Consider the following 17,923-nt stretch of genomic DNA (forward strand, 5'->3'; position numbering starts at 1 on the left):
CAATGGCTGTGCGAAGTTGCTGGATATTGGCGGGAAATGGAACACGCTGTCGTTCACGTCCAAGCTATTATCATGCGGAAACATGAGGTGATGAGTGGCACGATAATAGCCCTCAGTATCTCGTCACGTTATCTCTGTGCATATTGCCATTGATAAAATGCAATTGTGTTCGTTGTCCATAGCTTATGCCTGCCTATACCATAACCCCACCGCCACCATGGGGCACTCGGTTCACAACATTGACATCAGCAAACCGCTCGCCCACACGATGCCATACACACTGTCTGCCATTTGCCAGGTACAGTTGAAACGGGGATTCATCCATGAAGAGCACACTTCTCCAGTGTGCAAGTGGCCATCGAAGGTGAGCATTTGCCCACTGAAGTCAGGTCAAGACCCTGGTGAGGATGATGAGCACGCAGATAAGCTTCCCTGAGACAGTTTGTGCAGAAATTCTTGATTTGTGCAAAGCCACAGTTTCATCAGATGTCTGGGTGGCTGGTCTCAGACAAAGAAGCCGAATGTGGAGGTCCTGGGCTGGCATGGTTACACGTGGTCTGTGGTTGTGAGGCCGGTTGGACGTACTGGCAAATTCTCTAAAGCGACATTGGAGGTGGATTATGGTAGAGAAATTAACATAAAAATCTCTGGCAACAGCTCTGGAGGACATTCCTGCAGTCAGCATGCCAATTGCACGCTCCTTCAAAACTTGAGACATCTGTGGCATTGTGTTGTGTGGCACAACTGCACATTTTAGAGTGTCCTTTTATTGTCCCCAGCACAAGGTGCACCTGTGTAATGATCATGCTGTTTAATCAGCTTCTTGATAAGTCACACCTGTCAGGTGGATGGATTATCTTGACGAAGGAGAAATGCTCACTTACAGGGATTTAAACACATTTCTGCACAACATTTGAGAGAAATAGGCTTTTTGTGCATATGGAAAATTTCTGGGATGTTTTAGTTCAGCTCATGAAACATGGGACCAACACTTTACATGTTGCGTTTATATTTTTGTTCTGTGTAGTTGTAGAAGGGGATGATTGAAGAGATTATTTTCTATGGAATAGTTGACTTGTGAATCATAATTTATATAAATACACCAGGCAATATAATCATTATAGAGACTATTTAAAAAAAAATATCAAACATGGACATACGGGTAGACCGAGTTTGGATCATTAATCTTATCACAAAGTGACTAATTAGTAATGATTGTACCAGGAATTTCCATTAGACACCCTGCTATTCCCTAAACTTTTTGAGATAGCAGACAAGGTAGTAGAGATAGCTGAAGCCACATGCTTCTTTGTCTTCTGGCCTATGAGCCTACGAACACTGCTTGAGTGGCACCACTTGCTGTTCATCCCCACTGGGCCATTAATCATTTAATTATGAACCCAGTGAGAGGTGAATACAAGGTGAACATGATTTCCGTCTCTCAGGTACTGACTGACCACCTATATAAAGCCCCATGAGTGCGTTCCATGGCCTGCCTGGCACTTTGCTATAATGATCCCACAGCTGGTTTTAAGTCATTACAGTCCTGCTCTGCTGGACTTCTCTCCCAACCTTGAAGGAGGAAATGAGATAGATCTGAAAGACCATCTCTCCAAATATATGAATGCCTGTAGTCTTTCCATTAGACTCCCTGAGTAGCTCTGGTCATGCAGAGAATCAACTCATGCAGTGGGGTAGTCATTTGGTTTCAAAGATGGGTGTCAGTGGATCTGGTCAGGAGTTTTATGACTCATCAAATCACTGATGATTCTACGAGTGGATTTGGTCAGACTAATCTGTCTAAATACATATAAGGTAATATAGAGGGTACATGTTACATAAGGAGACAGATTGTGGTGACGGCCCTGCGATAGACTAGTGTCCTGTCCAGGGTTTGTACTTGTACATCAAGCTGCCTCACACCTGGGGCTTTCCCATCCGGACCCGATTTGCATGAATACATTTTAATATAGAGACCCGTTCCTAATGGATCCGAGGACAACTAGACACAATCTGAGCCGAGCAAGGGAAGCAGCAGAAAAGTAAATTCTATAAGCTACTTTATTAACCTCGAGGGACTGGAGGTAAAGAGAGGTGACGCTCTAGCAGGGACCGTGCTGTGTGTAGGCTTCTGTGAGTGTGAGACAGAACAGGGAACCAGGAGGAGGGCGAGACAAGAGATAGATAGCAACCTACCATGCCGACTTGCGCTATAGTAGAATAATAGCTGCCAAAACTAGATTATTTTTCATCCAATATGATTAGGTAGTACCTGTCTTGACTGCATCAAACCGAGAGAAGCTAGTTCAGCTAGCTAGGCTAATTGAGACTAACTGTGTAGGACTAGAAAGCGCATGTGTAACCGATGTGAAATGGCTAGTTAGTTAGCGGTGGTGCGCGCTAATAGCATTTCAATCAGTGACGTCACTCGCTCTGAGACTTGAAGTAGGGTTTCCCCTTGCGTTGCAAGGGCCGCGGCTTTTGTGGCGCGATGGGTAACGATGCTTCGTGAGGTGTCAGTTGTTGATGTGTGCAAGGGTCCCTGGTTCGAGCCCGGGTTGAGGCGAAGAGAGTGACGGAACCTACACTGTTGCACATGCAAACAACAACTTCATTCAGAATATAAGTAGCAGCCTACCTGTTGACTCTTGGTCGTTGTAGCCTATCCTTCTCCTTTAACTTTTAATTCCATAGTTGTTTTACCTTTCTGCTCTCCTTTGTAGCCGACGTGTTAAAAGCTCTGTGGCAAATATGACAATTATAGAAGACTATTGGATGATTGTCACAGCTGTTAGAATGAGCGGACCAAAATGGAGCGTCGGTTTCGTTCAACATACTTATTAGTTAGTGAAACTTAATGCAATAACAAAGATAAACTTACTTACAAAACAAACCGTGACGCAGGAGGAACAAACACACTCACAAAATATAATCACCAGCAAAACAGGAAGAGAAAAACCCCTACTTAAATATGATCTCTAATCAGAGGCAATGAGGATCAGCCGCCCCCAAACAAACCCAACATAGAAATAGAACTAAAACATAGAAATAGAAAACAGAACAACCTAAAACACCCACTGTCACGCCCTGCCCTACTCTACTATGGAAAATGACATCTTACTAGGATCAGGACGTGACAGTACACCCCCCCCCCCCCCCCCCCCCCCAAAGGTGCAGACTCCAAGTTCAAACAAAAACCCAACAAAACAACCACAAAAACACAAAGGGAGGGTAGGGTGAGTGACTAATGTCTATGGCGGCGGTTCTGGTTCCGGGCGTAGTACCCCCACCGCCCACTGATCCCCCCGCTTCTGTATGTCCGGAGGAACCAGACCATGGATCATCGCCGGAGGCTTCGGACCGCCAACCGCCGCTGAAGGCTCTTGGCTGCAGACCGCTGCTGAGGGCTCTGGGCTGCAGACCGCCGCTGAGGCTCCGGACTAGGGATGCGCACTGGAGGTGCGACGCGTGGGACTGGCATAGGTGGCGCCAGACTGGTAACACGCACCTCAGGTCGAGTGCGGGGAGCAGGAACAGGACACCCCGGACTGGGCAGGCGCACTGGAGGCCTGATGCGTGGAGCTGGCATAGGAGGCGCCAGACTAGTAACACGCACCTCAGGGCGAGTGTGGGGAGCAGGCACAGGACGTACTGGGCTATGGAGGCGCACTGGAGGGAGAGTGCGAGGAGCAGGCACAGGACGTACTGGGCTATGGAGGCGCACTGGAGGGAGAGTGCGAGGAGCAAGAATCGGTCTCACCGGACTGGGGAGACGCACTAAGGATCGAGTGCTCACAGCAGGCACTGGCTGTACCGGGTTATGGGTGCGCATTGAAAGGAGAGTGTGAGAAGCAGGCACAGGACGTACTGGACAATGGATGCACACTGGAGGCCTGGAGCGTATGGCTTGCACAACCCGCCCTGGCTGGATGCTCACTTCAGCTCGACAACTGCAGGGTGCGGGCAAAGATCGCACCGGCCTGTGAATGCGCCCTGACGACACAGTGCGCATCACCGCACAACACGGTGCCTGCCCCGTCACTTGCTCCCCACAGTAAGCACGGGAAGTTGGCTCAGGACTCCACCCTGACTCTGCCCAACTCCCCGTGTGCCCCCCCCCCAAAAAAAATTGGGGGCTGCCTCTCGCACTTGCCTCTGGGTGGATATAGCGCCTCATAGTATCACCTCTCTGCCTTCGCTGCCTCATGTTCCTCCTTTGGTCGGCGATACTCCCCAGCCTGCCTCCAGGGTCCTTTCCCATCCAGGATTTCTTCCCAAGTCCATTTCTCCTGCTGCTCCATCCCACGCTGCTTGGTCCTTTGGTGGTGGGTGATTCTGTCACGGTTGTTTGAAGGAGCAGACCAAGATGCAGCGTCGTTTTCATTCCACATATTTATTAGTTAGTGAAAGTTAATGCAATAACAAAGATAAACGTACTGCCTAAACAACAAACCGTGACGCAGGAGGAACAAACACACTCACAAAATATAATCACCCACAAAACAGGAAGAGAAAAACCCCTACTTAAATATGATCTCTAATCAGAGGCAATGAGGATCAGCTGCCTCCAATTAGATATCAACCCCAAACAATCCCAACATAGAAATAGAACAACTAGAACTAAAACATAGAAATAGAAAACAGAACAACCAAAAACACCCACTGTCACGCCCTGCCCTACTCTACTATAGAAAATGACATCTTACTAGGGTCAGGACGTGACAATGATTCACAGAGAGTGGTCCGTTAAGGCTTGCTAGCTGTTCCGGTAGACTTCCAGTCATTACGCTAATGCTAGTTAGCAATGGCAGGCGAAATTACCTTCATAAAATTTCCTTCAAACTGCACGAAGAGACGTACAAATGGTGTCTATGAGTTAATCTGACTCTTGCTATTTAGAAAAAGGGCTTAATCGACAAAATCTTACTCTTAATGCATTTTGATATGGCCTAACAGAACCCCTAAAACCTCTTGAGGTCATTTTGACCATTCAATATCATTCAATAGCATGTTTTAACCTTTGAACTTTGATTCGTTTAACTGTTAGACTGTGTGAAATTAGACAAGAGGATTATGTAGTCCCATCTCAACTGTTCAACTGTTCTGCCTGCGGCTATGGAACCCTGACCTGTTCACTGGACGTGCTACCTGTCCCAGACCTGCTGTTTCCAACTCTCTAGTGACAGCAGGAGCGGTAGAGATACTCAATGATCAGTAATGAAAAGCCAACTGACATTTACTCCTGAGGTGCTGACCTGTTGCACCCTCGACAACTACTGTGATTATTATTATTTGACCATGCTGGTCATTTATGAACATTTGAACATCTTGGCCATGTTCTGTTATAATCTCCACCCGGCACAGCAAGGAGAGGACTGGCCACCCCTCATAGCCTGGTTCCTCTCTAGGTTTCTTCCTAGGTTTTGGCCTTTCTAGGGAGTTTTTCCTAGCCACCGTGCTTCTACACCAGCATTGCTTGCTGTTTGGGGTTTTAGGCTGGGTTTCTGTACAGCACTTTGAGATATCAGCTGATGGAAGAAGGGCTATATAAATAAATGTGATTTGATATAAACCAGCACAATCCTAGATCAGGGACTGAATACAAAAACACTTAGAGGTTCAAGCATTAAGAGGAAACATATCAATTCATGTTAGGTTAAGTGAGGTAACAAAAGAAGCAGCCTTTCTGGATGACGATTGAGTGGTAGGAGTGGGCAGTTTAGAGTTATGATTAAGAAACTGGTTGACAAGGAGAGCTGTCTCCAAGGAAATGGAACAAGTAACTGTATATTTACATGAAGTACTAAATGAAAGTGTGTCTGTGTTTGTAACATGACCATGCTATGATTGTAAATATTAGAGGATACAGTACTTTTGTTGACTCCAGAATAAGTTGTAATGCCTCTGTGGAGAGCTAATCACCCTGCCAGAGTTGCCCAGTGCTGTAGGACTAAATCAAAACCCAGTAAACAAATTCTGACAGTGTTCACAGATGTATTTTATAACAGGAGTGCCTCTCGACTCCCCAATCCTGCACATTTCTCTTTTTCATCTCCTTGGAGATATACTGCTGTGGTCCTTAACCAGTGGAGGAAAACATTAATAAATAAAAAAGTTAAGTCAGAAGAAATCGTTTTGGGTTTATTTCAAGAGACACTCGCCAGCATAGTATATCCCATGTTTGCAGACTTTTTAGTTGCTTATTATGTGTACATTAGAAACGAATCATGGCAATATAATAGCCAAAAATATGGGACCTAACCTAAAATATGTATGCACCATACTACATAGTGCTTCATCAACCAGTAGTTTTTATTTGTAACATGTCATTAACCAAAGTATAGAGCATAATGGCATTGTATTCTCATTATGTCATTAATTGTTGTTATTTGAAGTTATGGTATTATGAAACCCCATTATTAGCTGTATCAGGAACTGCTCCAGCAGCACTACTGTATTGGCCTGGGTTTTGTGACTGCAACTTCAAACGCCATTCTGCCTTTTGATGAAACACATTTGCTCTTTGTCAATGCTGTTGCCTGGGAGCTTGTTACAAAACGAGCTGTTGTGGGCTCTGTTTGCTATTTTCCCAGTCTTAAATGCTTTTCTAAATCTTTATCAACTCATGTTCTGTGTTTATACATACACCATTTAACAGAGGTCAACAGTGTTTTGGTTACCATATAGACTTTCACATTGCAGCTTATGTGATCAGCCATCATTTGTTTCTGTGTGGGAGCTTTTTAGGTTAGCTTGTAAGTGTAATCAATGGCTGCTATGTCATATAAGAGCTGTGCACTGGGTTGTGAACATCCATTCCTTTCTTTCACCAGTTATTCACCAGAAAGATGAATTTGTGTGCTTTGAAGAGATTATACAAGCAACAAGAGTGTTGTTGTTTCGCTAGGTACTGTAAAAAGTGTATCATCTTCAATTTTAGATACTTTTAATGAGCCAATCATATAGCATTAATAGTTATCTTGTGACAGGCATTACAGCATGCTCAAAGCACAAGTAACTACTGATTGAAAAGAGGAAGGATAATGTCAGCTAATTATGAGAGATGATTAAGTCATGGCTACTATTGCTTAATCTCTCTCTTTTCTCTCTCTCTCTCTCTCTCTCTCTCTCTCTCTCTTCTCTCTCTCTCTCTCTCTCTCTCTCTCTCTCTCTCTCTCTCTCTCTCTCTCTCTCTCCTCTCTCTCTCTCTCTCTCTCTCTCTCTCACACACACTGTCACCATGTACATTACTGCCTTGTCCCTCTGATTGTATCAACATTAAGGTGTATTTGGGCCATTGGGGGAAGAGAAAGGGTTATTGTTACACTTCCAAATGAGCTTTGGAATTAAGGTGTTAGGGCGAAGGGGTTAAGGCTGGCAGTATCTGAAGTGCAGGTGCTTTTCATCACTGTCTATTCACAGGCGGATTGCAGAGCCTACCTCGTGCCGCACCAGCTTAATTTCGCTAACACCAAGGCATTGTGCTTGGGCGGGCGTTCAGAATTACATCTTTGTTTGTTTGTCGAAGCTCTCTCGAATCCGAATGAAGCTGGTGGTGTGTGCTCTGGCTCCATTGTCTGAACACATTGGACCCTGATGCATTTGGGGATGTAGAACAGAGGCGTGATTGATAATCACTTTATTCCACTATAAAGGACCATGCATAAAGACCACTGAAAACCACAAATAGCTTCTCATTACAACACAGCTACCACTGCCCACTGTCTAAATTACAGCCAGCAGCAAGACTCATATGCAGACACCAAAAGAAGTAGCCAGCCTAAAGACATCTCTATAACAATGGGGCTTTCATTGCCTCTAGTATGCTGATTAAAGTGGCAATAACAAAAGAATAAAAGCTAAGGGATGGGGCTGGAGAAATGTAAAGACTCTCAAATTCATAAACAGATGATAGTTTTGAGGCTATATAGTGTTTGTTTACATTTACTTTGTTTACAAACATTGGAGAAAAACAAGCTTATATTTTGAGTTCTGATGGGCTCATGAGGTATTTATAGGTTACAGTCTTCAATAATCAATGGGTACATATCATTATTTTAAGTCAAAATGGACATAGCAACTTCTGGTTGCCCCTTTAAGCCTAGTGAAAACGTGAGGATTAGGTATTTCTGGTAGGTGGATCAGTTTGACTATCAGGATGAATATCAGGATATCAATTTCAATTTCTTTTACCGAAAGTGTATTCACAAATTCAAAGGAAAATTCAATTGATCAGTGTATTTTTGTCATAATGTGAGAGAGGATTTCATAAAATGGAATCCATGAAATGTAACAAACGGTACTCTTCCCATTGTAAATTATGCATAGTAAACCAATACAATACTGACTAATTACTATTCAATGATTTAACCTACTTTTAAAGCTTTCTATCTTCCAGAAAGTACTGACTATCATGTATATACAGTGGGGTCTATATTCATTGGCACCCTTAATAAAGATAAGCAAAAAATACATGGATCTTCCAGCAAGAGAATAATCCCAAGCACTAATCAAAATCCACAAAGAAATGGTTATTTGACCACAAAATCAACATTTTGCAATGGCCATCTCAGTCTCCGGACTTGAACCCCATTGAAAACCTGTGGTTTGTTTTGAAGAGGGCAGTCCATAAGTGAAACGAAGGATATCAAGGATCTGGAAAGACTCTGTATGGAGGAATGGTCTCAGATCCTTCCTAATGTGTTCTCCAATCTCATAAAACATTTTAGAATGGCATTATCCTCGCAAGTGGAGGGTGCTAGACTATTGAAAACAGGGGTGCCAATAATTTTGACCCCAATCTTTTTTCAATAATTTTTTTTACAAAATCTCTTCCTCAGAATATAATGTAAAAAAATTAGCATACAATATAGCTCAGTATGTGTATATATTTTTGGCTCATCTTTATCAAGGATCCAATAATTCCGGACCCCACTGTATGTGTGAGTCCGGAATTATCTATATAATCCCAAATGATAATTGGATTATATAGACATCCACAATGATGCTCTCTCACTGGCACCTGAGGTCCAAATGATGCAACTCTTCCAGACCTTACACAAGATATCATTTTATTGGTTTGAATAACATGCAATGATTCTTTGAGTACAAAACAACCTCAAAGCAACAGTTTTCTTCGTCAAAATGTATTTCTAAAGAAAACAGTATATAAATAAATTGAATGCACAGAAGAGTTGTATGAATCCTTCTGACTTACAATTGGTACAGCACTCACTTCATTGTTTGGGAAAGTAGGAGAGATAGTGCCCCACACTGGTCAGCAGTGCATACAACAGATGGGACTGCACCAAATGTGCCACTGCTTCTGCAAATCTTGAGATGTTTTTCTAAATAGGAAGGACACATCCTAGAGCTTGATTTTGTTATATGTTCTGGATAAAAGCAAGGTGCTTTGTGGATTCAAGCTTTTTCAAATCTCAAGGCAGCCATTCATCCTGGACTCCCTGGACAGACGGTTGGTATTTTACGTAAACCTCCAATCATTTTGATATGTTACATTTGGTATGGTTACTAAAGACCGAAGGTTACGTAGCCCTTTCCACTCACAGCCCTTGTCATCCCATATACAGGTTGAAAATCATACAAGAAAACTGTGCACTTCATATTTCCTTATTTGAAAACTCATGTAATTTACAGTATTAACGTTTATGATTGCGATGTTTGATCCACAGTTACAAGGATGACATGCGTTATACCCTGGATTATCCTGAACAGAATTACCTATGTTTTTTGCTGCGGAACAAGCACTTAAATGCACTCATGACTCCATTCTATGCCCAGCAAAATTACAATCTGTTTGTCTGATGTGCCTTTTGAAAGTCTAACCATGTAAGATCATATTTTCTATCTTATCTAGCCATGTTGGGAATAAAATACGTTTTCGAGTGATGCCCACCTGACCCAGATTGTGATTTCTAATGGTACGTTTACAGTAATTGTGTGATGGTGGGGACGCAGGGCTGTGTTCCAAACAAAAACCTATACACGTGCTTGCTTCAGTTCCTCAAAAAAATCACCTAATAGTTGAAGTCTTTCCTTGAGTCATAAAAGTGCATTGAAATTACTTAGGAACTGTGCACTGTTTGGAGAGATGTGTAGCCACCAATAGACAGCAGGTAGTCTTATTTTGCACGTTATATTCCAAAATGTTAATGAATATTGTTATTATGTTAGTGAATGTATCCAGAGTATTTTCAGATTTCATTAGTGACAAATGCTGTGAAAAGTACAGTGAATGTAAAATGCACATCAAATCAACACTGTAGTGTTTGGAATCAGTCTTGTGTCAGGTGAACTGTTGTGTCCTAACCTTTGGTCTGATAATTTCCCTATAATCTCCAAAGTGTTCTCTTTAAATTGCTACCATGGTCATGCATATGCTTTTTATAGTTATTTTGTTAGAAACATTCCAGGCTGGCTTTTATGTAAATTATCCTATTCTTTGTCGTTAGTTCTCCTAAGCACCACCATAAATTCTCCCCATAATTCTCATTTGTCGTTAAGACCCAACAAACAACCATGTCTCATGGAAAGACATATATACTATACATTCTCCAAGATGTATGAAAATTTACATCATGCAATTGTTCAACCTGGTAAGACATTCATAATGTAATCTAACGTAACGTAATGTATCATACTAAATGGAGGAGAAAATATTTACGTACCAAATCTTACGAATTGCCTTGAGGCCAGGTTGAGCCATTCCATCACCAGTTACATAAGACAAAACACACACATTAATGCTTCAAGTTCATGACACTATCCTGTTTCTCCACATTTCTTAACAAATTGTGTTTTTATACACAATTCTATAGTACCCAAACAAAAGTATTCTTTATTGTGAAGGTAGGTAATAGGTAGTGGTGGGGAGTAAGTACAATGATTAGTTGGTACAGTGATTAGTTGAGAGTTAATAGAGGGAGTCAGTTTTGGAGGCGTTGAGGTCAATACATGTCAGAACATACAGCACTCTTGATCTTCCTTGATGACTGTAAATTTCAGGTATACAAGTGAGGGATCTTAATTTGATCGGCCTGTTGCTGAAAGACATTTCCTGCACAGCAGGAAATACAAACTTCAAATCAAATCAAATTGCTTTGTCACACGCACCAAATACAACAGGTGTAGACCTTACAGTGAAATGTTTACTTGCAAGCCCTTAACCGATGCAGTTTTAAGAAAATACATAAAAAATAAAAATTAAGAAAAAAGAAAGATAAGAAAAACAAATAATTAAGAGCAGCAGTGAATAACAATAGCGGGGCTATATACAGGGGGTACCGGTACAGAGTCAATGTGTCAATGTGCGGGGGCACCGGTGTCGAGGTAATTGAGATAATTATGTACATGCATGTAAGGTTGTTAAAGTGGCTATGCATAGATAATAACAGAGAGTAGTAGCAGTGTGGTGGGTGGGTGGGGGGGGGGGGGTGCAAATAGTCTGGGTAGCCATTTGATTAGCTGTTCAGGAGTCTTACGGCTTGGGGATAGAAGCTGTTTAGAAGCCTCTTGGACCTAGACTAGGCGCTCCAGTACCGCTTGCCGTGTGGTAGCAGAGAGAGCAGTCTATGACTAGGGTGGCTGGAGTCTTTGACAATTTTTAGGGCCTTCCTCTGACACCGCCTGGTATAGAGGTCCTGGATGGCAGGAAGCTTGGCCCCGGTGATGTACTGGGCCGTACGTACTACCCTCTGTAGTGCCTCGCGGTCGGAGGCCGAGCAGTTGCCATACCAGCCAGTGATGCAACCCGTCAGGATGCTCTCGATGGTGCAGCTGTAAAAAATGTTGAGGATCTGAGGACCCATGCCAAATCTTTTCAGTCTCCTGAGGGGGAATAGGTTTTGTCGTGCCCTCTTCACGACTGTCTTGGTGTGCTTGGACCATGTTCGTTTTTTGTTGATGTGGACACCAAGGAACTTGAAGCTCTCAACCTGCTCCACTACAGCCCCGTCAATGAGAATAGGGCCGTGCTCGGTCCTCTTTTTCCTGTAGTCCACAATCATCTCCTTTGTCTTGATCACGTTGAGGGAGAGGTTGTTGTCCTTGCACCACATGGTCAGGTCTCTGACCTTCTCACCGGTTGCCTGGTACGGCAATTGCTCGGCCTCCGAACGCAAGGCACTACAGAGGGTAGTTCTTACGGCCCAGTACATCACTGGGGCTAAACTGCCTGCCATCCAGGACCTCTACACCAGGCGGTGTCAGAGGAAGGCCCTAAAAATTGTCAAAGACCCCAGACACCCCAGTCATAGACTGTTCTCTCTACTACCGCATGGAAAGCGGTACCGGAGTGCCAAGTCTAGGACAAAAAGGCTTCTCAACAGTTTTTACCCCCAAGCCATAAGACTCCTGAACAGGTAATCAATTGGCTACCCGGACTATTTGTATTGTGTACCCCCCCAACCCCTCTTTTACGCTGCTGCTACTCTCTGTTTATCATATATGCATAGTCACTTTAACTATACATTCATGTACATACTACCTCAATTGGACCGTCCAACCAGTGCTCCCACACATTGGCTAACCGGGTTATCTGCATTGTGTCCCGCCACCCACCACCTGCCAACCCCTCTTTACGCTACTGTTACTCTCTGTTCATCATATATGCATAGTCACTTTAACCATATCTACATGTACATACTACCTCAATCACACTGACTAACCGGTGTCTGTATGTAACCTCGCTACTTTTATAGCCTCGCTACTGTTATTTTTCACAGTTTTTTTACTGTTGTTTTTTTTCTTTACTTACCTGTTGTTCACCTAATACCTTTTTTGCACTATTGGTTAGAGACTGTAAGTAAGCATTTCACTGTAAGGTCTACACCTGTTGTATTCAGCGCACGTGACAAATAAACTTTGATTTGATTTGATTAGTCCTGTATTGACTCTTTGCCTGTTTGATGGTTCGTCGGAGGGCATAGCAGGATTTCTTATAAGCTTCCGGGTTAGAGTCCCACTCCTTGAAAGCGGCAGCTCTACCCTTTAGCTCAGTGCGAATGTTGCCTGTAATCCGTGGCTTCTGGTTGGGGTATGTACTGTACGTACAGTCACTGTGGGGACGACGTCCTCGATTAACTTATTGATAAAGCCAGTGACTGATGTGGTGTACTCCTCAATGCCATCGGAAGAATCCCAGAACATATTCCAGTCTGTGCTAACAAAACAGTCCTGTAGTTTAGCATCTGCTTCATCTGATGACTTTTTTTATAGATCGAGTCACTGGTGCTTCCTGCTTAAATTTTGCTTGTAAACAGGAATCAGGAGGATAGAGTTATGGTCAGATTTGCCAAATGGAGGGCGAGGGAGAGCTTTGTACGTGTCTCTGTGAGTGGAATAGAGGTGGTCTGGAATTTGTTTACCTCTGGTTGCCCATTTAACATGTTGATAGAAATTCGGTAAAACTGATTTAAGTTTCCCTGCGTTAAAGTCACCCGCCACTAGGAACGCCACCTGTGGATGAGCGTTTTCCTGTTTGCTTAAGGCGGAATACAGCTCATTGAGTGCGGTTTTAGTTCCAACCTCGCTCTGTGGTGGTATATAGACAGCTACGCAAAAAAACGGATAAACTCTCTGGGTAAAAAGTGAGGTCTGCAGCTTATCATAAGATACTCCACCTCAGGCGAGCAAAACTTTGAGACTTCCTTAGATATCGTACACCAACTGTTGTTTACATAAATACATTGGCCCCCGCCCCGTGTTTTACAAGATGGAGCTGTTCAGTCTTGCCTATAGAGTGTATAACCTGCCAGCGCTATGTTCTTAATGTCGTCGTTCATCCACGACTCGGTGAAGCATAAAATATTAGTTTTTAATTTCCCGTTGGTAGGATTTACGTGCTTTCAGTTCGTCCTATTTATTTTCTAGCGATTGAACATTACCTAGCAGAACGGAGGGCAAAGGCAGATTAGCCACTCGTCGCCTGGTCCTCACAAGGCACCCTGATCTTTTGCCTCGGAATCGCCATTTCCTTCTCCAGCAAATCACGGGGATCGGGGCCTGGTCGGGTGTCAACAGTATATCCCTCGCGTCCAACTCATTGAAGAAAAACTCTTCGTCCAGAAATAGGAATACATGTTGTAGTGTACTCAAGGTTGAAAAAGTATTCTAAAGTTTGTCCTTTCCACTTTAAAATGTCAGTCTTGATTTGCCCTAACAAAACATGTATCAACCCCTACAAAAAATCTCTAATTATAATTGAAATGTCCTTATGCTTCAAGATTGTTTTCCTGCTGGCTGTGAAAAACAGGTCAAATTAAGATCCTACTTCTGCAGGCCTACACAGTACATAGGAAGTCAACATAGCACTGATCAGTTGATTTATAGTTAAGGCTCTCAACACAGAAAACTATATTTGTGTGACTGCTGTATACAATATACACTGTAGTACTACTGTATTATCATGTTACTAGCAGGGATACATGCACCATATGGAGGAGTCATTTAAATCCCTTGTTCATTGTTCAATCAATAGCTATGTACTGTACTGTCTATGATGTGCTGTAGCTGAAAGCCTATAAACCTGAAAGTGTTGTGTTCATGTTAGGAGGAGTGCTGGTCATCTGTTCTCTCCCTATTGGTATCTGTTCATATGGAGCCATAGAGAATCAGCCCCCAGGAGCATGGCCTTACGTCACACTTGTTTACACTCATTACTGCTATTTACCCAGCAGAGTGAACAGCCCCTGAGGTGGCATCAAATCAAAGCATGCCTCAACGATCTCTTTTTACAGAAAAGCCAAACAATGGCGTGAAATGTACTATATTAGGCTAACAATACTTTTGCAAATTGATTCCAAATGTCCAAAGGTCCCCTAACGGACTGCGAGTCACATTTTTGTCTTCGAATAAATAAAGAAAAGAGAACATCTAAAATCACAGTATGAGTAGGGAGCTTCACAACTAGCAATGCCACGGGCACTTGTGCTGCATCCTGATGTTAAAGCTAATATCTGGAGGTTATGTGTTGAAATGGGAGTCACCCCTTGAATTCCCTGTCAAGATATTTACCAACCAGGGATCTTAAATGCCCCCATGAAATAGTGAGGAAACTCCTGTAATATCACAGAAAAGCCCGGCTGAACACCAGCACCGAGCAAAGCTCTGACACATCTCCTCTTCAGCAGCTCACTGGTGACTGAGTACCTACAGCCCATTATCACCACTTGAAGCTGTAATAAGAATACTAGAAGGGATATAATTCAACCCAAATCTCTCCTATTCTTTTCCCTTTTTTGTCTCTCTCCATCTCTTTCTCTCTTTCTCTCTCTTTCTCTCTCTCTCTCTTTCTCTCTCTCTCCCTCTCTCTCTCCCTTTCTCTTTCCCTCTCTCTCTCCCTTTCTCTTTCCCTCTCTCTCTCTCTTTTCCCTTTTTTTTTCTCTCTCTCTCTCTCTCTCTCTCTCCCTTTCTATTTCTCTCTCCCTCTCTTTCTCTCTCTCTCTCTCTCTCTCTCTCTCTCTCTCTCCCCTTTCTATTTTTCTCTCTCTCTCTCCCTTTCTATTTCTCACTCTCTCTCTCTCTCCCTCTTTATTTCTCTCTCCCTCTCTTTCTCTCTCTCTCTCTCTCTCTCTCTCTCTCTCTCTCTCCTTTCTATTTCTCTCTCCCTCTCTTTCTCTCTCTCTCTCTCTCTCTCTCTCTCTCTCCCTTTCTATTTCTCTCTCTCTCTCTCCCTTTCTATTTCTCTCTCTTTCTCTCTCTCTCCCCTTTTTCTCTCTCTTTCCCCTTTTTTCTCTTTCTCTCTCTCTTTCTCTCTCTTTCCCTTTGTTGTCTCTCTCTCTTTCTCTCCTCTTGTCTCTCTCTTTCTTTCTTTTTGTCTCTCTCTTTCTCTCTCTCTCTCTCTCTCTCTCTCTCTCTCTCTCTCTCTCTCTCTCTCTCTCTCTCTCAGGTGTACTTTAAGCGAGATGGAGAGTTGATAGAGGTGATTTCCTACATCCACCCCTCAGCTGTTGCAGAGGACGGCGGTGGCTCAGCGGGGGTGCGGGGTGCCAGGCCGCTCATCAGCAGGGACCTGGACGACACCAAGCTGCAGAGGTCCCTTTCCTTGTTGGATCCAGAGGGCCGACCAGCCCGCCTGTTCACCGAGAGCCCTGAGCGTGGTCGTAACCCGGGCCAGCACACCCAGAGCCAGCAGCAGCAGCCCAGCCCTGCCACAGAGGTCATTCCAGAGACTGTGGTGAGCCGGGAGTTCCCCCGTTGGGTGCAGAGCACTGACCCACTCTACTACTTCAGCCACACCCACATCCCCCAGAGTGATGGCTCTGTGCTGGTGCAGGCCAGACTCACCTGGACCCTTAACCCCCAACTGGACAATGATGCCATGTTCAGCTGTGAGGTCAAGCACCCAGCACTCTCCATGCCCATGCAGACAGAGGTCACACTGGGTGAGTACAACACAGACATACCCCTCCCCTAACTCACTCCTCTCCCCTTCTCTCCTTGTTTCCCCGATGTCTTACTCAATCTATGCTTTTCTCAAGCCTCCTTATGTCTCCCTCGCAAATCTACTCCGAACAACACAGATTTCCATTTGATGCTTAATTGTGTTACAGCTGAGCAGATTGCGAGTTTAGAGTGAAATGCAAAACTCAGTAGTGACTGACGGTGCAATTCATTGAGTTGTCTGTTGCTAGATTGAGTTAACTCACAACCATTATTGAAAAAGTCAACCTGAATAAGGGAAGCCAAATGAGAATTTAAACACAACCAGCCACGTGATGTCGATGTAGAGGCGACTCTGTGTACCCCCACATCTGACACAAATCATTCCATCCCATATTCTCTAAATATGATGACATCATCTCAACAAATGTCCTGTATTGGAGGAGGTTTCTTTACTTTCATTTAAATTGTTTCAAGGATAAACGAGGGAATGTAACTGTGGGATTATTTGTTTGTAGTTGATTCCACAAATAATCAAAGTGAAGACAATATACACTGAGTATACCAAACATTAGGAACACCTCCCTAATATGGAGTTGCACCCCCCCTTTTGCCCTCAGAACAGCCTCAATTCGTCGAGGCATGGACTCTACAAGGTGTCAAACGCGTTCCACAGGGATGCTGGCCAATGTTGACTCCAATGCTTCCCACAGTTGTGTCAAATTGTCTGGATGTTCTTTGGGTGGTGGACCATTCTTGATACACACGGGAAACTGTTGAGTGTGAAAAACCCAGCAGCGTTGCACTTCTTGACTCAAACTGGTGAGCCTGGCGCTTGCTACCATATTCAAAGGCACTTACATTTTTTATCTTGTCAATTCACCCTCTGAATGGCACATTTTACATCTTACATTTACGTCATTTAGCAGACGCTCTTATCCAGAGCGACTTACAAATTGGTGCATTCACCTATGATATCCAGCGGAACAACCACTTTACAATAGTACATCTATATCTTTTGGGGGGGGGGGGGGGGGGGGGGTTAGAAGGATACAATACACAATCCATGTCTCAAGGCTTAACATTCCTTCTCCTCCTGCTAGTGTCCCTTTCTCACCGTGTTGTATTGATACACATGGGGGCTGCACTAGTTGCTCGCCCTTTAGCTTTTCATAGTGTTTCTGTGGTTAGAGCAACAACAACAGCGGAGCGGGAAAAATACTCAACCTACATGGAAGGACCAGTGTTTAGGGCCTATAAAGGATTTACCACCATGGCTGGCAAGTGGCTATGTGCCAGAGAAAGAGCCAGCTTAATGCTTAAGAGCCTGCATAGTGCAAATAATAAATGTTTAACCTGTTTATATTTTTACTGTCATATATTAACGCTCCAATGCCAAGCAGGAATATAACACATAGGAATAAGAACATTATCATGAAAAGATTAATAAGGATCTACTGATGTAGGATCTTAATTTGACCGCCCTGTTGCAGGATAACTTTCCTGCTATGCCTGAATTTAA

At 43.5% G+C, this 17,923-nt stretch overlaps 1 protein-coding gene across 2 annotated transcripts in view; it reads left to right on the forward strand.

Moving 5' to 3' along the window:
• LOC106565900 (immunoglobulin superfamily member 21) overlaps positions 1–17,923 on the forward strand; it is a 298,458-nt gene that overhangs the window by 269,247 nt on the left and 11,288 nt on the right. For both annotated transcript variants that reach the window (XM_014133564.3, XM_014133565.3), the window contains exon 6: positions 15,908–16,403. In XM_014133564.3, coding sequence (XP_013989039.1) covers positions 15,908–16,403 — 496 coding nt within the window. The remainder of the gene's footprint in view (positions 1–15,907; positions 16,404–17,923) is intronic.

This window comes from Salmo salar, chromosome 12, assembly GCF_965601325.2.
Source record: "Salmo salar chromosome 12, fSalSal1, whole genome shotgun sequence".
Taxonomy (NCBI): domain Eukaryota; kingdom Metazoa; phylum Chordata; class Actinopteri; order Salmoniformes; family Salmonidae; genus Salmo; species Salmo salar.